Source organism: Rhineura floridana, chromosome 3, assembly GCF_030035675.1.
Source record: "Rhineura floridana isolate rRhiFlo1 chromosome 3, rRhiFlo1.hap2, whole genome shotgun sequence".
NCBI lineage: Eukaryota > Metazoa > Chordata > Lepidosauria > Squamata > Rhineuridae > Rhineura > Rhineura floridana.
In genome coordinates this window covers 205,713,338-205,740,810 of record NC_084482.1, presented here as the reverse complement: position 1 = coordinate 205,740,810, position 27,473 = coordinate 205,713,338, and the positions used below count along the sequence as shown (strand labels likewise).

The 27,473-nt window shown below is 46.0% G+C and overlaps 1 protein-coding gene across 1 annotated transcript; it reads left to right on the top strand.

Moving 5' to 3' along the window:
* Window positions 1-15,496: 15,496 nt before the first annotated feature.
* Window positions 15,497-23,499, top strand: LOC133378891 (zinc finger and SCAN domain-containing protein 31-like). The gene is made up of 3 exons (XM_061613506.1): window positions 15,497-16,219; window positions 19,400-19,525; window positions 22,816-23,499. Exons 1-3 carry the CDS (start codon window positions 15,497-15,499, stop codon window positions 23,497-23,499), a joined length of 1,533 nt encoding a protein of 510 aa, XP_061469490.1.
* The last annotated feature ends 3,974 nt before the right edge of the window (window positions 23,500-27,473 follow it).

Genomic DNA, 27,473 nt, shown 5'->3' with positions numbered 1-27,473 from the left:
AGCAGGGGGATCTGTTGAGATCTGTGCTAGAGCGGGGAGAGAAACCATAAGAGAGAGCGGTCCGGACTGGTGGAGTCCCTGGTGGTGCCTAGAGACAGGCAGTAACCACGAGCAGGTAGGAACCTGACAGGGAGAGCCAGGGAAGGATGCATCACATGTGGTGTCAGTAGCGGTGGGATACGAACAACAGAGAATCCAGATACAGTGGTGTGGCAAACAGAAATAACAAAACAAGATTTCTTGTGAGAGTGACTGGCAAAGAGTGTGTGGCAAAGAGTGAGTGAACTCAAACACCATGGCTGAATATATAAAAATGAAAAGAGAGGAGCTGGTGGAGAAGTGCATAACATTCAATTTACCTCACGAGGGTAAAGGGGTAGATGAATTGAGGGTAGCACTTATAGGATTTGCAACTGCCCAGCAAAAACAACCTGTCAGAGAAGAGACCCCAGAAGGATATTTAAGCAATCCCGCTTATATAGAGTACTTGAGAGAGAAGTTAAGATGGGAGGCTGAGGAAAAAGACAAGCAGAGGGAGTTGGAAGCTGAGAGATTGAGGAGGGAGGCTGATGAGAAAGAAAAGCAGCGGGTCTTTGAGGCTGAGGAAAAAGATAAACAGCGAGAGTTGGAAGCTGAGAGATTGAGGATGGAAGCTGAGAAGTTGAAGATGGAAACTGAGAGAATGAGAATGGGGTTTGAGGAGAGGGAGAAGCAATGAGCAGTGGATGCCAAATTACAAGTAGAAAAGTTAAAATTTGAAAGAGAGAAGTTTCATTCTGATGAAACAAGAAAGGACAGAGATGGAGCAAAAATAAAAATTACTCCAAAGGACTTTGCTGTCTATGAGCCTGGTCAAGATCCTCAAATTTACCTCAGCACCTTTGAAAAAGCAGCTCAGTTGTGGGGGCTACCTGAAGATAAATACATGCAGTATTTATCAAATCTGATTAAAGGGGAATTGGCTGAGGTATACCAATATTTCCCCTCAGACAGGCCTGTCACCTATGCTGAATTCAAAGAAGCAGTGTTTAAAAGATTCAGACTGGGGCCTGATTATTTTAGAAAGCTGTTCAGAAATTGCCAGATACAGACAGGGAGGTCTTTTGTGGAACTGGGAGCAAAGTTGATGGATATATTTGGAAAGTGGATGAGTAGTGCCAAAGCTCAGTCAGTGGAAGAGGTGAAAAGCCTCATGATACTGGATCAATTATACCATCAGTTACCACCAGAAATAAGGCTCCTGGTCAAAGACCGTTCCCCTACATCTGTGCAGGAGGCCGCAGAGATGGCGGATCACTTCGCCTCCAATAGAACTGGCTGGTGGGGAAAACATCAAGAGAGTTTAAACCCAGACCATATAGTGCTGGCAGAAGGGATGTGGTACCACAGCGACTGAGTCCTCCATTAAAATCTGAAGGGCACAGGACACCCCAGAGTGGATCTGTGTACCCTAAAAGTGAGGAGAAATTATGCTACAAATGTGGTAGACCGGGGCACCTACGTTTTCAATGTGAGGTTGCCAACCCCATTAGTAATCCTGCTCAGACAAGGACAGTGAAAACAGAGCCCAAGGCTTTAGAAACAGCGAAAAAGGTTCAGTTCTGCCAGATAAACTGGACAGAAGTAACAGACCTTGATTCAAGTCTGAGAGAGGAAGTGAGTGTACAAGGGGCAAATTATTGGACATTGCTTGATACTGGTGCCGCTCAGACATTACTGAGGCCAGATTTAATAAAATCTGAGGTAATATTACCTCAGGAAACTGTGACTATCCAAGGAGTGAGAGGTCAACCAGAAAGTTTGCCTGTGGCCCTGGTGGATATGACTTGGAGAGGCCGAGAGGGCCGATATAAAGTAGGCATTAATGCCCAGCAACAAGAACCAGTAATACTGGGAAGGGATGTAATGGGCGCCCAAGGAAAGATCTATGTAGTGACCAGACAGCAAATTGGCAGAGAAAAAGAAGCCATATTAAGGGGGGCTGAAACAAACAGGGTGGAATCTGTTAACCAGCCTCAGGTCACCATAGCAACCACTAGCAGGCCTGCTGAAGGAGACAAAATGTATCAAGTGGTCTCTGGGAAAGAAGCAGAGCAATTCAGGGAAGAGCTGCATAAAGATATAAGTTTGAAGCAGATAAAGGAACAAGCTCTGACCCAACAGATTCCTTTCACTGACAAACTGAGGAATCAAGTTGTGTGTGAGAATGGGATTTTATATAGACTGTGGATGCCTGCTGAGAGAAAGGATGAATGTGAACCAGTGAAACAAATGATGGAAGTGGTGAAAGAGAATCTCAGTCAAGCTCAGCAGAAGCAAAGTTACTGGTATGACAGAACAGTCAGGGAACGTGTGTATGATGTGGGAGATATGGTTATGGCATTCATACCCAGGAAACATGACAAATTACAGGCTAACTGGGAAGGACCATATACCATCAGAGAAAGGCTTGACACAGTGACGTATGTAATCACCACAGACCAATTAAACAAAAGCAAAGTGGTTCATGTAAATATGTTAAAACCTTACCATACCAGGGATGCAAAGGTGTTGCAAGTTACCTTATTCCCTGAGGGAAGTGGGCCTGAACTTCCAGATTTGGTACAGGAAAGCAAAGACAAAGGAGGGGTAGATCAAGTGGAATGGTCAGAGGAGGTAGAGGAGGAAGTAAAAGAAGAGATTCTGAGAGTTTTGAAAACCTATAGGAATCTCTTTAGCAACAAACCTGGCCGAACCAGTATAGTTATACATTCCATTGATACTGGAGATCATGCCCCAATCAGATCTGTTCCGTACCGTGTGAATGGGAAAGTTTTGAATGAGATCAAAAAGGAGGTGGAAGATATGCTGGAATTAGGAGTGATCAGGGAATCCATCAGTCCCTGGGCCTCAAGTATTGTCCTGGTTCCGAAAAAAGATGGAACGACCAGGTTTTGCATTGATTATCGGCTAATCAATAAAATTACTGTCCCAGATGTGTATCCTATGCCTAGGGTAGACGCAATGTTAGAGTTATTGGGGGCAGCAACCATTATCTCTACACTAGATCTCTGTAAAGGATTTTGGCAAATGGAACTAGACGAGCAATCCAGAGCCAAAACTGCCTTCAGTACACCAGATGGGTTATATGAGTTTGTGACCTTACCCATGGGACTAAGGAACTCACCAAGTTCATTTCAGAGGCTAATCAATACTGTGTTGCGAGGCATGTCAGATTTTGCAGTGGCCTATATCGATGACGTAGCCATTTTTAGCAAGTCGGTGCCTGAGCATGTCCAACACCTGACAACAGTATTGGAGGCCTTCAGAAAAGCAGGCCTCACAATAAAAGCTAAGAAATGCCAGTTTGGACTAAAGGAAGTAATCTATTTAGGACATAAGGTGGGGAGTGGGAAAATCACCCCCTTATGGAGCAAGGTGGAGGCAATACAAGCGTGGCCGATCCCCTTAACCAAAAAACAAGTAAGGGCATTTCTGGGTGTGGCTGGATTTTATAGGAAGTTTGTGAGAAATTTTGGGGAAATAGCAACCCCCTTGCATGAATTAACAAAGAAGAAGTGTTCTGAGCGTGTGGTATGGACGGATGAATGTCAGAAGGCTTTTGATCTACTGAAGCAAGCCTTGTGCCAAGGACCCATATTAATAGCACCAGACTATGAGAAACCATTCATTGTGGCTACAGATGCGTCGGACCTGGCGCTGGGAGTCGTCTTGCTACAGGAGAGAGAAGGCACCAGACATCCAGTGGCGTACCTGAGTCGCAAGCTGACGCCGAGGGAGAAAAACTATTCGTCGGTCCAGAAGGAGTGCCTAGCGGTCGTGTGGGGACTGAACAAGTTGCGCCCATACGTGTGGGGACGAAGATTCACAGTGACTACGGATCATCGGGCCTTGTTATGGTTGCAGACTATGAAAAACCATAACACTATGCTGCAGAGGTGGTCCTGGGCCCTACAGGACTATCAAGTGGACTTCCAGTTCATCAAAGGCAAGGACAATGTACTGGCCGATGGACTTTCCAGGCAAGTGGCTGGGACTGCAGTGACGTGACCAGACAGAGGAACAAAGAAAGACATTTTCCCCATAGAGACTTTTATTTGTTAACGTGACGTATAAATCCTGGAACAGGAATAATACTCTGCTGTTGTTTAAGGGGGGGGAAATGTGATGTTCCTATATTAATGTATATATGGTAAGTGTTGTTGTTTTAGAAGATACATGGTAAGTGGAGTGAAAGAGGAGGGGGAGTGAATGGGCAGTAGAATGCTGGATGATTGGCTGAGTGTTTAAAATGGCTGAATGTATAAAAGGAAGAGTGAGAGTGGAATCTGGGGTGGAGAAGAGAACTGAGTGGGTTGGTTGGTGGGGTTTAGAGAGTTGTTTGCCAGGAGGGAGGTGGAGTTCGGATTAGTATTGAGTAAAACCATATGCTTATGTGCCTTAAGAAGAAATCTTGTTAATCTTGTTAGCTTTGTTATCTGTAATAAATACTTAATTTGGTTTACCAAAGGCCTGATCCTTGGCTGGGGTTTCACAGACCAGAAGGGAGGGTAAGGTAATGACCAAGGCTGAAGGGGAACTGTAACAAATGGTGGCAGCAGTGAAGAGAATAACAATACCAGTATTCAGAGTCTCTGGGAATACTAGTATTGGGACGTTACTGGTGGTTGCCTAGCAGGGGGATCTGTTGAGATCTGTGCTAGAGCGGGGAGAGAAACCATAAGAGAGAGCGGTCCGGACTGGTGGAGTCCCTGGTGGTGCCTAGAGACAGGCAGTAACCACGAGCAGGTAGGAACCTGACAGGGAGAGCCAGGGAAGGACGCCTCACAAGGGCCTCCTACAGATCCCATCTTATCAAGAGGTCCGTTTCTCACTACATAGGAAACAGACCTTTACTGTTGTGCCACCAACCCTTTGGAATTCCCTCCCCTTAAATATTAGACAGGCACCATCTCTGTTGTCCTTCAGTGCCTACTGAAGATCTTCCTTTTTCAGTGAGCCTTTTAAGTGGTGACTTTATCCCAGTCTGCTTCTCTGATGGAATTGCATTTTAAGTTGTTTTTTAAAGTTGTTTTTTAAATATGTTTTTAAGATGTTTTGTTGTAAGACGTTTTAAAATCTTTTGTTTTTAGGATGTTTTAAAGTGCTTTTAGTGTTTTTGTTTGCTGCCCTGGGCTCCTTCTGGGAGGAAGGGTGGAATATATATTGAATGAATGAATAAATAAATAAACCGGATGTTGCCAGTCTCCAACTCCTGTCATCTTCCGTGGCCATTGGCCATACTGAATTTGGGAGCCGTAACAACATCCCAAAGGCCACAGATATTCCCCATCCATGAAGTAGGGTAAGAGGAAGAAGGCCAGAGGGAAGAGTTTGAGGAGAGAGACAAAACTTGGGTGACAAAATGTGCAGAGAGGAGCAGGCGGAATGGAGGCCAAGCAGTGAAAGAGGAGGAGGACGCTCACATGTTGATATGAAATAACCAGTCCAAACTTGTGTTTCTGGTGGGCATTATTTCACTTGAGAATATTAAAGAACAAATCTTTTCACAGATGCTTGGCCTCTGTTCTCAACTGATTTCACAAAACAGGTATATCCTTTTAAAAAGATTATTCTGATTGCAGCGAGGATCTCTGAAGCATTTGCAGTTCCTTTTGTTGGTCCCGCCACCCTCACAGGCACGTCTGGTGGGAACACGGGAAGGAGCTGTCTTAGAGGCTGACCCCAAGCTCTGGAACTCCCTTCCTCGGGAGGTTAGACTGACTCCTTCCCTGCTGTCCTTCCGTCAGCAGGTGAAGACTTTCCTATTTCAACAAGGGCTATTAAATAGGGGGCCATTTATACTGATTTGTATTTTGTGTGTGGGGGGGTTGTTGTTGTTACATGCCTTCAAGTCAATTACAGCTTATGGCGACCGTATGAATCTGTGACCTCCAACAGCATCTGTTGTGAACCACCCTGTTCAGATCCTGTAAGTTCAGGTCTGTGGCCTCCTTTATGGAATCAATCCATCTCTTGTTTGGCCTTCCTCTTTTTCTACTCCCTTCTGTTTTCCCCAGCATTATTGTCTTTTCTAGTGATTCGTGTCTTCTCATGATGTGTCCAAAGTATGATACCCTCAGTTTCATCATTTTAGCTTCTAGTGATAGTTCTGGTTTAATTTGTTCTAACACCCAATTATTTATTTATTTATTTATTTATTGCATTTATATACCACCCCATAGCCGAAGCTCTCTGGGCGGTTTACAATTAAAAACATTAAAAACAAATATATTTGTCTTTTTCATAGCCCATGGTATGAGCAAAGCTCTCCTCCAACACCACATTTCAAATGAGTTGATTTTTCTCTTATCCACTTTTTTCACTGTCCAACTTTAACATCCATACATAGAGATAGGGAATACTGTGGTCTGAATGATCCTGACTTTAGTGTTCAGTGATACATGCTTGCATTTGAGGACCTTTTCTAGTTCTCTCATAGTTGCCCTCGCCAGTCCTAGCCATTTCTTGACTATTGTCTCCATTTTGGTTAATGACTGTGCCGAGGTATTGATGATCCTTGACAAGTTCAATGTCCTCGTCAACTTTAAAGTTACATAAATCTTCTGTTGTCATTACTTTAGTCTTCTTGACGTTCAGCTGTAGTCCTGCTTTTGTGCTTTCCTCTTTAACTTTCATCAGCATTCGTTTCACATCGTTACTGGTTTCTGCTAGTTTCTCCCTCCAATTTTCACACCACCTTCATCTTGGTCCAATCCCGCTTTCCGTATGATATGTTCTGCGTATAAACAAGTAGGGTGATAAATACACCCCTGTCTCACACCCTTTGTGATGGGGAACCAATCGGTTTCTCCATATTCTGTCCTTACAGTAGCCTCTTGTCCAGAGTATAGGTTGCTCATCAGGACAATCAGATGCTGTGGCACCCCCATTTCTTTTAAAGCATTCCATAGTTTTTCGTGATCTACACAATCAAAGGCTTTGCTGTAATCTATAAAGCACAGGATGATTTTCTTCTGAAATTCTTTTGTCTGTTCCATTATCCAACATACATTTGAGATATGATCTCTGGTACCACTTCCTTTTCTAAATCCAGCTTGGACATCTGGTATTTCTCGCTCCATATACGGTAAGAGCCTTTGTTGTAGAATCTTGAGCATTACTTTACTTGCATGGGATATTAAGGCAATAGTTTGACAATTACTGCATTCCCTGGGATCCCCTTTCTTTGGAATTGGGATGTATATTGAACGCTTCCAGTCTGTGGGCCATTGTTTAGTTTTCCATATTTGTTGACAAATTTTTTGTCAAAATTTGGACAGATTTAGTCTCAGTAGCTTGTAGCAACTCTATGGGTATGCCTTCTGTTCCTGGTGATTTGTTTCTTCCAAGTATTATAGGGCTGTTGTTCTACCCTTTTTGTGGTTCTCTTCTATTTCTGTTCAATAACTATTGTACAGTAATAGTTCTCTTTGTCCCTACGTACTAGTTGCTGTGTAGTTGCATTTAGGGTTCTAACCATGTTTCTGTCTCCTTTTGCTTTTCATAGAATCCTTTTGCTTTTGCTTTCCTTCTCTCTTTAACCATTTTAAGAGTTTCTTCAGTCATCCATTGAGGTCTTTCTCTCTTTTTAGCTAGCAGTATTGTCTTTTTGCATTCTTCCCTGATAATGTCTCTGACTTCACTCCATAGTTCTTCTGGTTCTCTGTCAGCTAAGTTTAAAGCCTCAAATCTGTTCCTTATCTGATCTTTCTATTCTTCTGGGATGTTATTTAAATTGCATTTTGGCATTATGATTGTTTTGTTGTTCTCCCATTTTCCCACAATTCCTAGTTCTTCTGTGTTCCCTACTTTTGCATTCCAGTCCCCCATGATTATCAGCACATCTTGTTTTGGTGTGTGATCAATTTCTTCCTGTACTTCTACATAAAATCTATCCAATTCCTCTTCTTCTGTTTTTGCCATTGCAACATAGACTTGGATGATGGTTATGTTAATAGGTTTGCTGTTTAATCTCATTGATATCACTCGCTCAAACCTCCTAATTGCTTTTGCTACATCACTTCTCACTATTAAAGTAACCATTTCTTCTTACTTTCTCATTTCCTGTATAAAATATTTTGTAGTTGCCTGACTGAAAATGTCCCACTCCTGTCCATTTTAATTCACTCACGCCACGTATTATAATGTTGATACTTCCTTTTCTTGCTTGACAGTTTCTAACTTTCCCTGGTTCATGCTTCTTACATTCCATGTTCCTATTGTGTGCATTGTACAACTCCGCACTCTCCTTTCGCATCTGTGCGCATCAGCCTCTGGACTTCCTTTCGGCTTTGACCCAGCTGCATCATTAGTCACAGCGCTACTCGTACTTGTCCTTTGTTCTTCCCCAGTAGCTCGGTGAGTGCCTTCTGACCTGGGGGTCTCATCTTCCAGCACTATTTTGTGTTGCATTTTGGATACTCTGTTCATAGGGTTTTCGTGGTAAGAGATATTCAGAGGTTACCATTGCCTTCCTCTGAGTTTGGATGCATCTTAGTCTGGTGTCTCAGCTTTGACCATTCCGCCTTGGGTGCCCCTGCTAGGAGTCTAGCCTCTTGGTCTAGACTCCTGACAGTATTGCTCTCAGCTTCTTCAACACTCTTAAACCCCCTCACCATGTTAAGGTGTGTATTCTACAGGATTTTTTTAATTGCTATGTTTTCAATGGTTTTAATATTAAAATTAGTTTAATTACATTTTAATTATAACTTCTGTATGTTTTATTTATATGTTTTCAACTATAATTGTTTTAATTTTTGTATGCCACCTTGAGTCCCAGTTCTGAGAAAAAGGCAGGATATAAATGAATACACTAATAATAATAATAATAATAACAATAACAATAACAATGAAGAAGCAGAAGCAGCAGCAAAAAACTAGCCTCCTGTATAAAGGTAGAATTCACATTTGTTGCACCACCAATTTTTGCCTCTGGCCCGCCCACCAGCATGTGGCCCTCAGAAAGTTGTCCAGACGGGAATGCGGCCCTCAGACTTAAAAAGGTTCCTCACTCCAGCTAAAACTGGGGATACCTAGGATCAGATCCCCACCTAACCAGAAAGCTCAATGGGTGATGTTAGGCAAGTCACTCTCTCTCGCTACCTCACAGGCTTGTTGTGAGGCTGAAAGCAGAGGGGAGGAGGAGCCACGGATGCTTCTTTGAGCTCTGTGGAGGAAGACTAGGATAAAAATGTAATGAATAAAGGATATATGAAGGAGGGGCAGTTAAAAAGATCGAGATCCTTACCCAGAGAACTTTCATGCTTTTCTGTTAGGCTTCACCTCCTCGTCAGGGTTTCTCAATGGCTTTTCAGACGGAGCCCCCTCAGTGGCAGGGAAATCCACAGTCACATGCAAGAGTGCAGGTATCTGAAAACCAAAAAGGGAACCTTTTTAGGCCATCTAGCTCAGTACTGTCTACACTGACTGGCAGTGGCTCTCAAGGATTCGGATGGGGTTATCCCAGCCCTACCTGGAGAGGACAGGAATTAAAGCTGGAGCTTTCTATATACAAAGCAGATCTATATACAAAGAGAGTATGTGACCTATAGCTGTTCATTCACACAATATGCCACCATGGTTTAGCATTACATCTGAACATAACTACTCTGTCTTCAACAGCAGCCAAACAAATTACTTCAAATGCCCATAAGCAAATCAGGATGTGCCAACCAGAAGTATACAGCTTCTGAATGTAGATTCCATTTAGCTATCATATGCTTGATATACATAATCCTTCATAGATGCATCTTTTTTTTTTAAGCCATCCAAATTAGTGGCCATCCAGCCCTGAATTCCTTAACTTGATTGCATGTTGTACAAAAAGTCACTTTATTTTCTTTCTACTTCTAACCAGAGATGTAGTCATCCAGGGTTGTGGGGGGGTCATAGACCCCTTACTTTTTTGGGACCAGGGTCCCAGCCAGATTCCTATATATGTGTCAATCAGCATGAAAGGGGGGCACATTAGCCACTGAGTCGAGTCATTGACCTTTTATGATGATTGGAGCCAACAGAGTGAAAGAAAGTGAGCCAGGCCCTGAGAAGACTCTTTATTTATTTATTTATTTTTATTTATTTATTAAATTTATATACCGCCCGACTAGCGATAGCTCTCTTCTCAATGGCTAACATGCAGCCCCCCCTTATTAGCTCCAAGTGACATCTATTGTAGTGAAGTGCGGACTTGGAGATGACAAGGAGAACAAGGAAGATGAGAGAAGGTGGAAAGTGGGCATAGCTGTGAGAGGGCATGGAGTCACTATTATGAAGAGACCCTGCACTTTTGAATTTGCCACTATTTGCGGTTGTTGGAGACGGCATCCTAGCAGCCTGGCAGCCTCAGCAGGAGCGGTGAAGAGGCGGTGGCAGTGGAGGCCAGGCTGGGCCGGCTCCTTCTTAGCCCCGGAGCCGGTTCCCCTGCTCCTGAAAGGATGCCCGCTTCACCCCTCATGCTGTGGGTGCCGCTGGGCGGGAGCGGCCGCGATGGGGCCCCTCAGGCAGAGACGCTGCGGCTGCCGCTGCCACTGCTGAGCCCCGTCGCAGCCGCTCCCGCCCAGCGGCGCCCACAGCATGAGGAATGAAGCAGGCGTCCTTTCCAGAGCAGGGGAACCGGCTCCGGGGCCAAGAAGGAGCCGGCCCGGCCCGGCCTGGCCTCCACTGCCACCGCCTCTTCACCGCTCCTGCTGAGGCTGCCAGGCTGCTCGGACGCCGTCTCCTAGCAACTGCTCCCGAGACAGCGCCCAAGTGGTCTGGCAGCCAATCAATGTCTTAGGGCTGTTTCTTGAACTATTGGCACCATGTGGCGGCTGCGATGCAGCAACAATTAAAATGTGTGTGGTGGTAAAAATTACAGAAAGTGTCCCTTCCCAAAGCTCAAATTCAACTTATTGGAACTGAGCAAGCTACATCTACAAATTCTTCCACCTGTCACATTTTTGTTTATTGGGTCAAGAGGAGATAAGACATGTCTTACTAACTAGTATCGGGGCTTAATTCAGGTGGGGAAATCCTTTGCCTTCCCCGGCAACACACAGTGATAGTAAAGATGAACATTCCTGTACAGAGTGCCCTTTTTAACCACAGTGAAACTAGCTAGCTGCCTCCTAGATTAGTAAGGAAAAACTTTCAAGGATGTTGAACCTTGCCACTTCTCATTGTATGAGAGCACAATGTCTGCTTAAAATGCACACTTCCATTAAAAGATTTTTTGTGCTTTTAAACTTGGAAGAGATCCAGGGGCTAGATGACAATAAAAGAATCTCAGCTTTTCATAAATGGGAGTTAAAATCTGGTTGACTTTTGTTGAATCTTCAGAAGAAAATTATTTAAGTGGTAGTATGGCTAACATTGATTCCCCTTGATGTTTGCTACCTCAAGTGCTTTTCAAAACAATTACCATTATTATGAGTGGAGAGTCCTTCCTTGTACTTATATAAATGAGTATTTACATAGTGCAGTTGGGAATAAACTACACAGTATATTCTGACTTGTTTCAAATTTTAGAGGCCTAGGTTTAAATTCCATTCTCAATTGTCTGGTTTAATCACTACCTAATTTTACTTTTTAAGCAGTGCAGTGCAGTGTAAGCTCATCTTTTTCACTTTTAACTATGAGTACCCGAAACTCAAAAAAAGCCAAGATTCTTCTACTTTTGACCAGCAATCTTCCCACAGTGTGTGCACCTGTGTGTGTAGAGGGAGCATGTGTGCAGCTAGAGGAGTTCCCCCCTTAGTTTTACTGTAGCTGATCACCCAGCATAACAAGCAAAGTAATTTTAAATAGAAAAGTGGCATGTCCTACTAGGTAATCAGTTGGAAGTAATCATCCAACATACCTTTGGTTGTACATGTTTCTCCTCTACCTGCACTTCATCTGGTTGAGATGGCAGTCCTGGCGATTTTAAAGTTTGTAAGACCCATAGCATTTGAACCGGGAATTCCACACTTTGCATTGTTTATACTCAGCAGTGGCAGCGGGGACTGCAGCGTCTCTGCCTGAGTGGCCCCATCGCGACCGCTCCCGCCCAGCGGCACCCACAGCATGAGGAGTGAAGCGGGCGTCCTTTCCGGAGCAGGGGAACTGGCTCCAGGGCTAAGAAGGAGCCGGCCCAGCCTGGCCTCCACTGCCACCGCCTCTTCACGGCTCCTGCTGAGGCTGCCAGGCCGCTCGGACACTGTCTCGGGAGTGGTTGCTAGGAGATGGCGTCTAAGCGGCCTGGCAGCCTCAGCAGGAGCCGTGAAGAGGCGGTGGCAGTGGAGGCCAGGCCAGGCCGGGCCGGCTCCTTCATGGCCCCGGAGCCGGTTCCCCTGCTCCTGAAAGGACGCCCGCTTCACCCCTCATGCTGTGGGCGCCACTGGGTGGGAGCGGCCACGATAGGGCCCCCCAGGCAGAGACGCTGTGGCCGCTGCCGCCACTGCTGAGCTCCATCGCGGCCACTCCCGCCCAGCGGCGCCCACAGCATGAGGAGTGAAGCGGGCTGTGATGTTCCTATATATTAGTGTATATATGGTAAGTGCTGGTTGTTTAGAGTATACATGGTAAGTAGTGAAAGAGGAGGGGGAGTGAATGGGCAATAGAATGATTGGCTGAATGTTTAAAATGGCTGACAGTATAAATGAAAGGATGACAGGTAAATCTGGGTGAATGTGAGGTGGTGAATTGTGGAATCTGGGGGGAGAAGAGAAAGAGTGGATTGCTTGGTGGGGTTTGAGAGAGTTGTTTGCCAGGAGAGAGTGAAGAAGGAGGGAGGTGGAGTTCGGATTAGTATTGAGTAAAACCATATGCTTATGTGCCTTAAGAAGAAATCTTGTTAATCTTGTTAGCTTTGTTATCTGTAATAAATACTTAATTTGGTTTACCAAAGGCCTGATCCTTGGCTGGGGTTTCACAGACCAGAAGGGAGGGTAAGGTAATGACCAAGGCTGAAGGGGAACTGTAACAAATGGTGGCAGCGGTGAAGAGAATAACAATACCAGTATTCAGAGTCTCTGGGAATACTAGTATTGGGACGTGACTGGTGGTTGCCTAGCAGGGGGATCTGTTGAGATCTGTGCTAGAGCGGGGAGAGAAATCATAAGAGAGAGCAGTCCGGACTGGTGGAGTCCCTGGTGGTGCCTAGAAACAGGCAGTAACCACGAGCAGGTAGGAACCTGACAGGGAGAGCCAGGGAAGGACGCCTCACACGGGCGTCCTTTCCGGAGGAGGGGAACCGGCTCCGGGGCTAAGAAGGAGCCAGCCCAGCCTGGCCTCCACTGCCACCGCCTCTTCACGGCTGTTGCTGAGGCTGCCAGGCCGCTCGGACGCTGTCTCGGGAGTGGTTGCTAGGAGATGGTGTCTAAGCGGCCTGGCAGCCTCAGCAGGAGCCGTGAAGTGGCGGTGGCAGTGGAGGCCGGGCCAGGCCGGGCCGGCTCCTTCTTGGCCCCGGAGCCGGTTCCCCTGCTCTGGAAAGGATGCCCGCTTCACCCCTCATGCTGTGGGTGCCGCTGGGCGGGAGCGGCCGCGATGGCGCTCAGCAGTGGCGGTGGCGGCCGCAGCGTTTCTGCCTGGGGGGATAACTGAGGTCCGCACCCCCCCAGCACTGCCCCAATGATGCCACTGCCCAGAGGCCCCCAGGCCAGGTGGCTGCGGGCTCCGCTCCAGGACCCCCACCTGCGGCTTCGTGGTTGGCGGGGCGGCTGCTGTGGCTGTCTGCTTGGCAGCGGGCAGGGGCTGCTGCTGGGGGGTCCCTGTGGGGGCGGTGGCTGGACGGGCTCGGTGGCGGTCCGAAGGCCTTGCTTGGGTCAGGTGGAGGAACGTCATCGTCGTCCTCTGTCTTCTTGAGGCAACTGCAGGCGCTGCTTCCTGCGCCTGCGCCTCACTGGGAAAAGGCGGGCGGGCAGGAAGACGCTGCTTCCTCCTCCTGCGCCTGCCTGGGAAAAGGCGGGTGGGCGGGAAGAGCCTTCAGCAGCATACGCATGCATGAATCACGCATGCGTGGCTGGGGGAGGCGCTTGAAAACCAGAGATCTACCTATTTAGCGTAAATATGGCCAGAGGCCGGAGAGGGGCCCCTCATGTCCGAGACTCCGGCTGAAAACCGGAGATCTGGCAACCCTATTCTGTAGGGAGGTTTTGTTCCTCCCGGCTCGCTACTGTGGCCATCAGGAGTCCAACGCTGCACCATTGCCTCCTGACTCCTCCTGACTCATTTTTTCTCCGGCCGTTGGGAGTCCGTGGCAGTGCCCCCCCCCCCTGGTTCGCTACTGCGGCCGTAAGGAGGACGCGGTGGCTGCTTTTTGCCTTTTGTTTTTCCTGCGGCGGCAGCTTATTTTCGCTTAATTTTAGGAAAATGTAGGTGGTTTTCCCTCCCTGCAAAAAACCATTGGGGGCCTCTGGCAACATTACAACCGCCATTGCTCCTTCGTTGTGCAACTGGGCCACCATTTTGTTTTAAATTTTCCCACTCTTTTCAGTGGATGCCATTTTGTTTTGTCCTTTTTCCTGCTTTTTCTGTCTGAGGAACCGTTGGGCTTATCCCCCTTTGGTTTCTTCTCATACTCTCACATCTCCTTGTGTGTGAATGGTTTTCAGGCAGGGAACATTTACACTAGATTGTTCTCCAATTATTATCAAAGACTAGATTGAACAAGAGGTTCTGGCTGCAAAGGAGACCAACAATACTTTCTACTTTCCGCCGTGTAACTTGGAGCCTGGTAAGAATCCACCGCCAGCCATGAAGAAGGGGAGGAAGCTGCGTCTCAGCAGCACCAGCGGCCATTTCTCTGGCTACACTCCGGTCCAAGAGGACTGTTGATGGGGAGAGAGAAGCCTGGAAAAGGAGACTAATGCAGGGCCAGGCCTGACTCAGTCCTGCCAAGCCTCCTCCATGATATGTTTTTGACGGGCCTTGAAGACCTGGCTCTTTAACCAGGCCTAAGAGGGGGATTAGGCTGGCAGATTACAGTCCTTATTTTTTAATGTTCTCTGTTTATGTTTTTATATGAAATGTATTTGTGTTTTGTTGTACGTCGCCCAGAGTGGCAGATTAATCTCTGCCAGATGGGCGTCTAGCAAATCTAATAAATAAATAAATAGATGCCTATTCCCTGAAATGAAGGTAATCATATTTGTATTTAATAGGTTGTTAGCCTCTTATGTAAATATTGTAATTACATATATTCATCAACAAAATCTCTCAATATATATAGAGAGACAGAAAGAATGTAGGGGGGGGCAACTATGCTTTTGCCCCAGGCCCCACACATGCTAAGGGTGGACCTGCATTTGGTGACAGCCAAAAGCCGGTGGCCAGAAATCCCTCTTTCATTTGCTAGAAAGGGCCAAACTGTGGCGGAAACCCCTCCTGGCAAAAGAAAATGGCCGCTGAAGGCAAGAAGACCACCAAAGACAAGAAGGCACCCACCTTCAATTTTCCACTCTAGGCCTTCCCGAAGCAGAAACTAAATCCAGGTACAATGAATATGGAGGAGCTGGAGTCAGCAGGCCTCAAATCGGAGGCAGTATCAGCCGGGGCAGGAGAGAACCCCTGCCTTGTCCGGTTGGGAACTGCCAGTCAGTCCTTAAGATGGAGAATGCCTTCGCACATAAAACAGGAACCTGAACAGGGGCTGCTGTCACAGGGCTGGGATGCCCCATGGCAGGAGCTCCTGAGGGGAATGGAGTCTCCATACTCGGTGCAAGGAAGCGAGCGGCTGCGGGAGACATCGCTTTTGGATCCCTTTGAGGAAGCGGCCACCACTATGAGCTGCCAGCCTGGAAACGAGGCCTTGACCCAACCCATGCTAGGCCTCAGTGGAACGACACAGCCAGCTGACAGCAAGCTGGATGCCGGAGAGAGGGGAGATCGCAGGGCAGTGAAAGAGGAGATGGAGGCCAAGGAGAGCATCGGCTCAGATGTCCATCGCCAGGTCTTCAGGGGATTCTGCTACCAGGAAGCCAAGGGGCCCCGAGAGGTGTGCAGCCGTCTGTGGGAGCTTTGCCACCAGTGGCTGCAGCCTGGAAGGCGCACCAAGGAGCAGATCCTGGAGCTGTTGATCCTGGAGCAGTTCCTGACTGTCCTGCCACCGGAAATGCAAGGGTGGGTGAAGGAAGGGGGTGTAGAGACCTGCACCCAGGCAGTGGCCCTGGCAGAAGGATTCCTGGAGAAGCAGCGCAAGGGTGCTACACCGGAAGAGCAGGTGAGAGTATTTCCCTTCCTCCCACCCCCACCTCTTGGTGGCTTCTGATATTTATTTTTTATTTATTACATTTATACCCCGCCTTTCTTTTTTCATGAAACCCAAGGCAGCTTACCTATGGTTCCCAGGCGGTCTCCCATCCAGGCACTGACCACACCTGACCAGGGAGCTGGCCTTATGTGCCTTCAGACCATAGCCTGGGACCATTATTATAAAATGTATATCCTGTCCTTCCTCCCAAAGGATAGCTCAATGCCAGAGCACATGCTTTGCTCGTAGAAGGTCCCAGGGTTCGATCCCTGGCATCTCCAGGTAGGGCTAGGAATGTCTCCGAAACCCTGAAGAGCAGCTGCCACTCAGTGTAGACTATTCTGAGCTAGATGGGCCAATGGATCTCTCAGTATAAGGCAGTCTCCTTTGATTCTAGTCCTTTGGGGAAGGCCCATAGCTCAGTGGTAGAGCATCTGCCTTGCATGCCAAATGTCCCAGGTTCAATCCCTGGTATCTCCAGGTAGGGCTGGGAGAGAGTCCCTGTCTGGAAACCCTGGAAAGTTGCTGCCAGTCAGTATAGACAGTACTGACCTAGATGGACCAGTGGTTTTACTTGGTATAAGGCAGCTTCCTGTGTTCTCTATGTTTGCTTATTTACTATTATTTATTATTCATATAGCACCGCCAGTAGGCATGAGGCTTTACAGTGCCCTTATATTTAATTATTTGCCTAGTCACCACCAGGCGACCAGGGATTCCATGCAGGCGAGCTCACAGAATTCCACACAGCCAATGTGAGTCAGCTGGCAAAGGAGGGATGGAGCTCTCCATCCTTCCTCTGCCACTCTGCTTGGTTTACATGCTAACTCTAGTGGAAGGAAAGTCTCCTCCTCATGACCATCACGGAAACACAATGGACTGGCGGAAGAACAGGCTAGAACTCCTCTGTTAGTCCATTTGCTAGAAAGGGTTTTATTTTTACTGGCCTGCTAAGGGGCTCATCTGCTGTGTTTCCATGTTGACTGGACAAGAGAGGGCTTTTCCTCTTCCACAGCCCGGATGGAAATGCAGGCTACTAGCTTCTTAGCAAGCTACTTTAAAAAAAAGTTGCAGACAATTAGCTTTTGTGAGCATGACAGAGAAATGCAGGGAGCTGCCTAATACTGAGTCAGACCATTCATCAATCTACTTCAGTATTGTTAGGGGTGGGAGAGACGTTCAACACTTCCCCCCAAAAAAATGTGAATCAAAACACAGCCATCCTTTGAAAGTCTCATTTCCCTGAATGTTGCGGCGCAGTTCTTCAGTTAAGTAATGTGTACAGAAATGCCTGTAAGTGCACGAAATGTGCGTAAAAATGCACATTTCCATGAAAATAGCATCACCGGAAGTCCATTGGATTGTAGCCAGCATAGTGCTCAGTCAGTGGCCCATCAGGACAAAGGTTACCACTACTGCAACAGACTCCCCCTTTGCATGCCCCCTAATTCTGTCCTGGGGGTGCCCCCAACCCTCCAGAAAAGATTTGGGGAGGGTACGGGGAGGCGGAGAGAAGTCCTGTGGCGCTCGCAGCAGTCCTTGTGCTGATGGAGCACATTAGCAGAATAACACTCGTAAACAAATGCAATATATCAAGGGACATCGCTTTGCAAAAATATGTGTATCAGACCAAATTGTTTACAAAATTGTGTTTATTGGGAGAAATGAGCACTAAGATGCTGACTAATGTTCATGAAGATTTTAAAAAAACACATTGCAAAAAAGGAGAAACTTGGAGAACTGAAATGGCAACATCCATCCAACCCCCAAGTATTGTCCATGGATTGGCAGTGGCTCTCCAGGGTTCCAGGCAGGGAGGCTCTCCCAGCCCTACCAGGAGATGCTGGGAATCGAACCTGGGACCTTCTGCGTACGAAGCAGATGCTTTATACCACTGAGTCATGGTCCCAACGGGGAGTCGTGGCCCAGCAACATCTGGGCAGGCTACAGGTTCCCCATCCTTGCTATAAAGGCATGCGAAGCACTTTGAAGTCCTATACAAATGTTAAGAGCCTGAGAAGAGCCCTGTGGCTGGGTCAGGCCAGCCAGAGGCCCATCTGGTGCAGCATCTTGTTCTCACAGTGGCCAAACAGCTGCTGATGGGAAGTCCAGAAGCTTTAAGCAAGTTTAAGTATGCTATTCTTCCTCCCATTATTGATGAAAGGTCAATTCCCAGCCCTATCCGGAGATGCCGGGGATTGAACCTGGGATCTTCAGCTTGTAGAGCACAAGAGGACAGGTCTCTGCCTCACAGAGCTTACAAAGGAAATCTGAACCATGTGATTATTCTAGATTATTCTAGTTAGTCACACCTGGTCTATACGTGCAGCAGACTTGAGGTGATAGAATGGAGTGTACCATTTAAGATTGGAGGTGAGGCGGGGGATTACGTTTTTAATATTTATTTATTTATTTGATTGATTGATTGAACTTTTATACCGCCCATAGCAAGCTCTCTGGGCGGTGTACATAAAAAATAAAACACGAACAATTTAAAAGCAGCTAAGAAACCAACTAATCATCCAATTATAAAAGGTGTGTCATATGACTGTCTGTTAAAACATTAGATACAAATACAAACTATTAACAGATATAAAAATATTAAATATTATAATATTAAAAATATTAAAAATATTAAAAATATCCTGTTGTGTTGAACAAAACAACATTCTCCCTGCAAGTAGAAAGTAACCCCATGACAGAACAGGATGGTTTATAATCCTGCCCAGTGTGCTCTTTTTTAATTTATTTATAGCAATTTGGGTTGTTTTCGTTTTTAAATTTAAGTCTGTATCCCCCACCATCATCCTGAAGTGGTACAATCCCCTCTTCCACCTCAGGGTAGTCAACACCTCAGTCCACTGTGCTCAGACCCGACTAGGCCTCAAGGGCAGAACAGAGAGGATTTTCTTGAATGTAGCTCAGTGTTTGAGCATCTGCTTTGCGTGTGGAAGGTCCCAGGTTCGGTCCCCAGCATCTCCAGGTAGGGCAGGGAGAGAACTCTATCCGAAACCCTAGAGAGCTGCTGCCAGTCAGTGCTGACAAGACTGAGCTAAATAGACCAGTGGTCTGACTTGGTATAAAGCAGCTTCCCATCTTCTTACTTGTTGATTCGCTCTGGCTAGATTAAAAGTCTTGCTGCCTTTTCAGGTGCCGGGCCTGTTCCACGTTGTGACTCTGAACTTCTCGGACGCTGAGCTGGTCTCGTCAGAACACTTGCGGAGGCATCCTGGCAGGGAAGTCAAGGAGGAGGAGGCAGAGGGAGGTGCCACCTCAGTGGGTAAGGACCCTGCTGGATCAGACCAAAGGCCCCATCTTGTCCAGCATCCTGCTTCACCCTGTCAAACAGGAACATAGGAAATTGCCTGGTGTTGAGTCAGACCGTAGGCCCATCTAGCTCAGTACTGTCTGCCCTGACTGGCAGCAGCTCTCCATGGTTTCAGACAGGAGGTTTTTCCCAGCCCAGCTGTACATGCCGTGGGTTGAACCTGGGACCTTCTGCATGCATAGCAGATGCTCTACCACGAGCTGCAGCCTGTCCCCTTCCGGAAGCTCGCCACCACTGCAGGAAGGCAGCAGCTCTTCCCTGCCATTTGTCCTTCGAATCTTGTACTCCAGCCGGAACTGCTTCTGTACGGGGAGGATCCTTTCTTAACTATCATGGTTCATTCCTTTCTTCTGGCTCCAATGCTCAGGCTGTGAGTGCTGTTGCTTATGTAGCCAAAATGGCAGCATCCAGGCACAAGAGGGAGACATTGGCACACTCAGGGGAACCCCAAGGAAGTACGTGTATATATATAAAAAAACCTCCTAAGGCAGGGGAACAGCCAAACGAAAACTGAGCATGCTCAGTTGCCACAGAATGCTGCCTGACTGTTTGGGGTGGGTGGGGGACATAAAACATTGAGGGAATAGAATGGAGTAGCTGGAACCCTGAACAGGAGCACACCACACTGCAACATTTGTATAGCAATACTGAATGTTGAAAGAGCTTAACATGCTTTATCTATTTGTAATCCTGTTAAAGCAGGGGTGGGGAATCTCCAGCCTGCAGGCCTGATTAGCCTATAAGATCCCCCCCCCCCGATCACATCCACCTGCCCTGTGACTGATAAACTACAGCTCCCAGGATTCTTTGAGGATAAAAGTGCCATAATGGGGGGGGAACCAGGTTTCTTTGTCTAGGAAAAAGATTCTGTACTGGAGACTTGTGGGTAAGATCTTCTTACTGAGAAAATGTTTGTTCTCATTAGAAGAGAAATTTATTATTGTTGTTGTTGTTTAACAAGATCAAATACAAGAGTAACAACAGATCAACCAAACTGTTACAGCTAACAAAGGTTTTACAATAATAGAAAAAAGAAAATATTATTAATAATATTAATTATATAATAATTCATTCATTCATTGGCGATCACTCGTGGCCGAGTAAGATTGTCTTCCAAGATAAGGTCTTTAACAGTGAGTCTGTAAGTGAGTGTGGAGGCCAATTCTGGATCCACACAGCCTCCCACAGTGAGGACATAGGTTTCCAGATGGAAGATGGTCATGATGAGGATTTGATTGATGTGCTTTCCGCTTAGCTCGTTTTTCCCATTCGCCATGTATTCATGCTTCTTCAAAGTCCACAGCACCTTTGATAATAGCCGATCTCCATTTGGAATGTTCATGGGCCAAGACTTCCCAGTTGTTGATGTTCATGTTACCTTTTTTTAGATTTGCTTTAAGAACACCTTTAAACCTCTTTTGCTGTCTACCAATGTTCCGTTTTCCATCCTTAAGTTGGGAATAAAGTAGCTGCTTTGGAAGACGGTGATTAGGCATTCAAACAACATGACTGGTCCAGCGAAGTTGATGTTGAAGAATCATTGCTTCAACACTGGTAGTCTTTGCTTCTTCCAAAACGCTAACATTAATTATATCATCATCATCATCTCATTCTGTAGATACCTGTGTTATCTAGAGAGAGTGTTGCTTCCACGGCCAAAGCTGGAGCCTACTGATTGGGATGGCTGTGGGAATGCATGTATGCCATGGCACGAGAAGGCACTGGAAAGTTCCATCAGAGAAGGCTTCTGACTGGCTCTTGGGTTTCATCTTAGTTGCTGTGCTTTTTCCTATAATGTTAGCCTTTGTTCTTTGTTCTGGTTTCTCATATCCTTCCTGACATCTTGCAGCATCTCTTTGTCTCTAGTGGGGTCAGTGATCCTATGTTCTGCTGATATGTTTTAGAGTTAGGATCAATTAGCCTTTTGTGCTTTATCTTTTTTCATAATTCCCAAATGTATTTTAGTGGTGTTTCCTAATTATATCTCTTACAGTTGTTCTGGTTCTTTTTATGTTGCTCTTCTTAATTAATTATTTTTTATAAATGTAACTCATATTTACTAATGTGTGTTCTTTTAAGTTAAGCCCTAATACTAAATCCAGCACCTTGATGAACTGGCTAACTGCTACAGAGTAAATTGTTTGTTTGGGGCTCCAGGAAGTAGAGAGTCTGGTTCTTAGCTCTAGCTTTCTTTGGAATCCCAGGGACATCCATTTCTTTTAAGGTTTGGGAATCTCCTGGGGGATATAAGGAGTGGTGGCAGTGTACTACCTTGCAGGGTTGGTTTTATACCCTGGTAAGTTGGCAACAGCTGTTTGCTCACCTGTCAAAAATGCATCACAGAGAGTGGGCTACTTCTCCATCTGGCCCTCAGGTTGGAAATCCCCACCCCTGCTGGAAGGTAAATAAGTTTAGTTACTGGAGATGGGGAGGTTGAGGCTGTGACAGAGAGTGAGTGACTTGCCCAAGGCCGCCTAGTAAGCATGGCAGAGACCAAATTCCCATAAGTCTCTCTTACCTTGTTTGAATGATTTATTTAACAACATACATAGACCGCTTAATTAAAAAAATCTCTAAATAATTTACATAAAATAGTATATTTATTTTTAAAATACCAATAAAATCAACAAGCTTTAAAAACTTTACAAATAAGTAGACATAATACAATTATCAAAATATAAATTAAAAAAACAGCATTTAAAAATAGATATAATAAAATTTTCATGTCTGAGTGGGTTTGCCAAAACAAAAAAAGTGTTTAGCAGGTGTCAAAAACAGTATAACCTTATCAGATATTGGAGAACCCATATATCATATAAACATTTCTTGTTTGATGCTCCTTTATAAGTCGTATAAACATTTCTTGTTTGATGCTCTTTTTCTCCCAGCAAGCGACGGCTGGGAGAGTGAGAATGATGAGAAGCCAGGTGACATATCATTGGAAAGAGCAAACTATCAAGATCTGGAAGAGAATTTGGGGGATTGAGATGACACAGCAAAGAGGGAGGAAAACCAAACTGAAAAGTGGATGGATCAATCCAGTGCTTGCCAAGCCACTAGCTATCATGAAATTGCTCTGCAGCAAAGAATACACAAAGGGAAAAGGAGAAACAGATGCAGTGTTTGTGGGAAAAGTTTCAGGGATGAATCAAATCTTATTAGACACTGGAGAACTCATCCAGGAGAAAAACCCTATAAATGCGCAGACTGTGGGAAAATCTTTTGTTGGATCTCGCAGCTTGATAGACATAGAAGAACCCACACAGGAGAGAGACCATATAAATGCCTTGAGTGTGGGAAAACCTTTAGCTGGAGCTCACACCTTAAGAGCCACAAGAGAATCCATACAGGAGAGAGGCCCTATAAATGCTCAGTCTGCAGCAAAAGCTTTCTTAATAGCTCGGGTGTCATTCGGCATCAGAGAACTCACACAGGGGAGAAACTTTTTGAATGCTCAAACTGTAGCAAAAGCTGTGGCGCCAAATCAAGCCTTATCAATCATCAGACCATCCACACGGGAGAGAAATCATATCAGTGTTTAGAGTGTGGGAAAAGCTTCAACTGGAGCCACACCCTAGTTAGACATCAGAGAATCCACACCACAGAGAAACTGTATAAGTGCTCAGAGTGTGTGAAAAGCTTCAGTCTGATTCAGCACGTCATTAGACATCAAAAGAATCATACTGGAGTGAAATCACATCAATGCTCGGACTGTAGCAAGAGTTTCCTTGACAAATCGAGCCTCGTTAAACATCAGAGAATCCACACAGGTGAGAAACCATATACCTGTTCAGACTGTGGGAAAAGCTTCAGTCACAACCAACACCTTATAAGACATCGGATAGTTCACACAGGAGAGAGGCTACAAAAGCAGAGCTGCAGATATGCCATTATTCCACCCAAGTGTGGAAAAGCTACATAATTTTAGTGTCAGTTGCATTCCTGAGAATCCCTGATTTGATCATTGTTTGCATCAAGTCCCTAGCCCTTATGACAACAATGGTGATGTGCTTTAAAGACTTTGAACAATGCCTGAACAAGTCTCCAAAAGAGAATCATCAGGATTTCCAAGGGAGACACTGCCTCTTGAACAAGGTAGATCCATATAGCCATCATGGCTAGTTGCCATTGGTAGCCAAATTCTCCTCCATGTATTTGTCTAATCCTCTTTTGAAGCCATCATAGGCCTTGTCTAAACATGCGGCCGAATGAGGTGGGAGAATATACGATTGTAGGCTGCAGGTGGGATTGTGCAACTTTTGAATGCTCCTCCCTGCAAGTTTTATTATTTTTAAAAACCTAGCAAAGCAATGAGAAAGGTTAGAGTCTTGCCTGTTCCCTCTTGTGCTAGTATTCAGCTTGTAGAGCAGGGATGGTGAACCTTTGGCCCTCCCGATGTTGCTGAACCAGAACTCCCATCAGCCCCAGCAAGCATGGCCAGGAGCCATAGATGATGGGAGCTGCAGCTCAGCAACATCTGGAGGACGAAAGGTTCTCCTCGCCTGTTATAGAGTTTTTTTTTATAAGGTGGGGATGTGGAACTTGCTGTAGCCCTCCGGATGTTGTTGGACTCCAACTCCCGTGTGCCATAGCTAGCGTGGCCGGTGGTCAGGGATGATGGGAGTTGTAGACCAACATCATATTGTGGGCACAAGTTTCCCACCTTTGGCTTAATACATCCATCTTTGTGGTGGTTTGTTGCTATTCTATTTGGGACAGTAGAAAATTCCTCTTCATATTTTTTTTAAATCCAAATTTTCTTCATTGCTGCCTACAGATGAACTAAAATTTCTGGTCCTAGCTCGTTTGGATGATGGTAAGAATTTGTATGTTTCATCTTCATTCTCTTCATATGTAAGAAGCAGTTCTTTCTATGTGACAGTGACCCAATAAAGGCACTTTCCATTAGCAATCAAACATTCACACTTTCCTCCACCAAATAAAAAAAGAATTGGAATGGTGTCTTGACTGCTGTGTTCTTTGTTGCTTTCGAAGTGGGCATCTTTGCGATGACATTCGGGCAGAGACAAATTAAAGCTCTGCAATTGCAAACTGGGTGGTTATTGCCAAATATTAGGAACCCACCTTCCTCACAGGAGGCTCTAGCTGAGGGTGGCTGGTGCCCATTGGGACTGGTGGGGCAGAAAGCAGGGGCGCCAGCAACAGATGGAGCCCGAGCCAATGACAGGCAGAGCCAACTAATTCTAGTTTTGTCCCCATCCTCCTCCTCCCTGCTGAGTTCTACAAGGGCAAAACAGGAAGAAGGAGGAACTGGCAGGCTGGGCCAACCCCTGGACTGGTTAAAGTAAGACAGGCAAGTGGGAGCTGGCTGAAAGCAGACTGAGGCTGGTGGGGCAGTGCCCCATTCGCCCTCATGGACCTGCCTCCACTGGCTCTAGCCTCGCCTCCATTCAGGTGGCAGAGCTGCCTGGGTTGTACCACTTCAGAGTGAAGGTGCAGGTTGCATTCAAAAAGAATTCCCTCCGTGAGCAGGAATTCTTTATTCTGCTTGATTCTGCTCTCATCAGGCCAGATCTGGTGTCCATCCGTGGTGGCTGGTGTACATTAGGACTGGTAGGGGGGAAGGCAGGAGGCCCAAGTGGAGCCAGAGCCAGGAACAGTCAACCAATTCCAGCTTCCCTCCCATCGTCCTCCTGGTTAGTTCTGCAGCTGACACTAAGGAGGAGGAAGCTGACAGGCAGGGCCACCCTCTGGGCTGGGTGCTAAGTCTGAACTCAGGGCAAGTGAGGGCAGACTGAAGTTTGTGGGGCATTCGCCATCAGGGACTAACCTCCACTAGTGTCCAGTTCTGGACACCACATTATTAGGAGGACACTGACCGACTGCAGTGTGGCTGGAGGAGGGTGGCTAGGAGTCTGCAAAGCAAGTCCTGTTTAGCTTGGAGAAGAGGACATAAGCAGAGCCTGGCTGCTGGATCAGGCCAAAGGCCCATTTAGTTCATCCTTGGGATGAAAAATGCCACCCACCCTGGTTTGATGGTGTACAGTAGAGATGAAGGATGGACTATACATATTTTAAATAATAAACAAGCAAACAAATAAATCACTGCTAAGCTGCACCCACTCCTTGCGAGTCCTCAGGAAGTTCTGATGAAGCCTCCCCAGCTGTTGCCATTGGCTGGAGATTGTGATGTCACAAAACCACATGACAGCTGAGTGGATATAAAGGTGAGCCAAAGGGAAAGCTCTTTGCTCTTTTCTAACAGAACAGCGGTGGCATTCAGGATTGCCTGGTCTCCTTCTGCTTTTGGAGAAGGCAAACTGGCAATGGAAGGAGGCGAGCATCCAGCTGTGTGATGCTAAGGAGCGACAATGAGGCAAATTTACTTGCTGAGCAGGATCGCGTCTTGAAGGTGGCTGATACCCATGGCCTGAAGCTGGCTGATGTCTAGCGATGGACCTAGCGGATGCTGGCAGATGCTGGTGGATGGAAGCCGGTGGATTTTGCTTTCGGAAGCTGGTGGATGCCGCAAGGCTGAAGCAGGCGGATGTTTGTGGAGGAAGCTGGTTGAAATTCACCTTCGGAAGCCTGTCAACAGAAAAGGTGGATATTTGTGGGTTGAAGCCGAGGCACGAATGTGAATGAATGGGGGGGGGGGTGAGAGAGGTGTGGACATGTCTGACATTTGTACCTACACCTAGACATAATTCTTTTAACTCCATGGTAGAATTACAGACCAAGAAAATTAAAATAGCAGACTCTTTTAAAGGAGCCAGTGCACCATCTGGGAAAAGATCAGTTTTGTTCAGGGGAAAGAGGCAGTTGTTAGTGGGATGGAGGGAAGAGCCCCAAGAGGAGGAGACTCAGGGGAAGCTGAAGCAGACCCAGAAGGGAAATCTGGGTTGGTTCCTCCTGTCTCCTTGAGTTCTCAACATTTGGCTGTTGTGGGGCTCCTGTGCTCTGCAGAGCTTTCAAAAAAGTCACAATTGGTTTTGTCACTGAGAACTCCTCCCCCAACAATAAACTCTGTGAAGAAGTACTTTGCAAAGAGGCTTACACATGTCTCCTAATCTGCAGGAGCTAAATACCAGGAGCTCGTTAAAAATTCACTGTATAATTAACTTACAGGACAATAGTATACATGTCTACTCAGATGTGTTTGTGTGGGGCTTACTTCCAGGTTAGTGGGTACAGGATGGCAACCTAGGCCTTGTTTTAGGGTTAGCACTGGGGAAAAACTGTTCTAACAGCTGAGGGGCGGGCAGAAATTCAACAGGTCAAGCCACTTCTCGTATGGAAATTATAGAAAAAGCTTGACCATAACTACTCTCTAATTTTGTTATGCTGTGCCTCCTTGGCAGCCATTTTGTGTTATGCCAAGCCCCCATGGCAGCCATTTTGTGACTGGAGCACCCAGCACACTCTCAAAATTTGAGATGTGCCCTCTGGTCCATAAACGTTGGTGACTTCTAAACTGTTATGGTTTCTTTCTTGACTGGGTTGTTAGGTTTATTATACATGTTGCTAAGCAGCATTCAGGCATAAGAGGCATAAGAGGCTAAAAGCAGTTAAAACATAATCAGCCCAGACTCCATAACATAGGGGGGGAAATCTCAGAATGTTGCCCCCAAAAACTAGTAAAGGAGCTTAACAGAGCAGTTAAATATCCAAAACAAACAGCCACAAATAATTGTGGATGTCATATAAACCTTTTGTCTTCACACACTATGACATACATTAGTTATGTGATGAAGATATTTGTTTTTATGATGTTTTAAGTATGTTTTATGGTGATAACTATTTACAAATATACACAAATTTTTAGCACATTACTATGCCCAATTTTTTTTATTTTCAATTTTTGAAAAGGTTGGGTTTGGATCCTTAGGTTATACATTTGGTTTGGGTGCATGATTTCTACCCACAGCAGGGGTT

Excerpts from the sequence above, each read along its gene's own strand:
- LOC133378891 (XM_061613506.1), top strand. The coding sequence starts at position 15,497 with ATGAATATGGAGGAGCTGGAGTCAGCAGGCCTCAAATCGGAGGCAGTA. Across the intron at positions 16,220-19,399 it reads GTGCTACACCGGAAGAGCAG|GTGCCGGGCCTGTTCCACGT; the intron begins GTGAGAGTATTT and ends CTGCCTTTTCAG. Across the intron at positions 19,526-22,815 it reads CAGAGGGAGGTGCCACCTCA|CTTGATAGACATAGAAGAAC; the intron begins GTGGGTAAGGAC and ends TGGATCTCGCAG.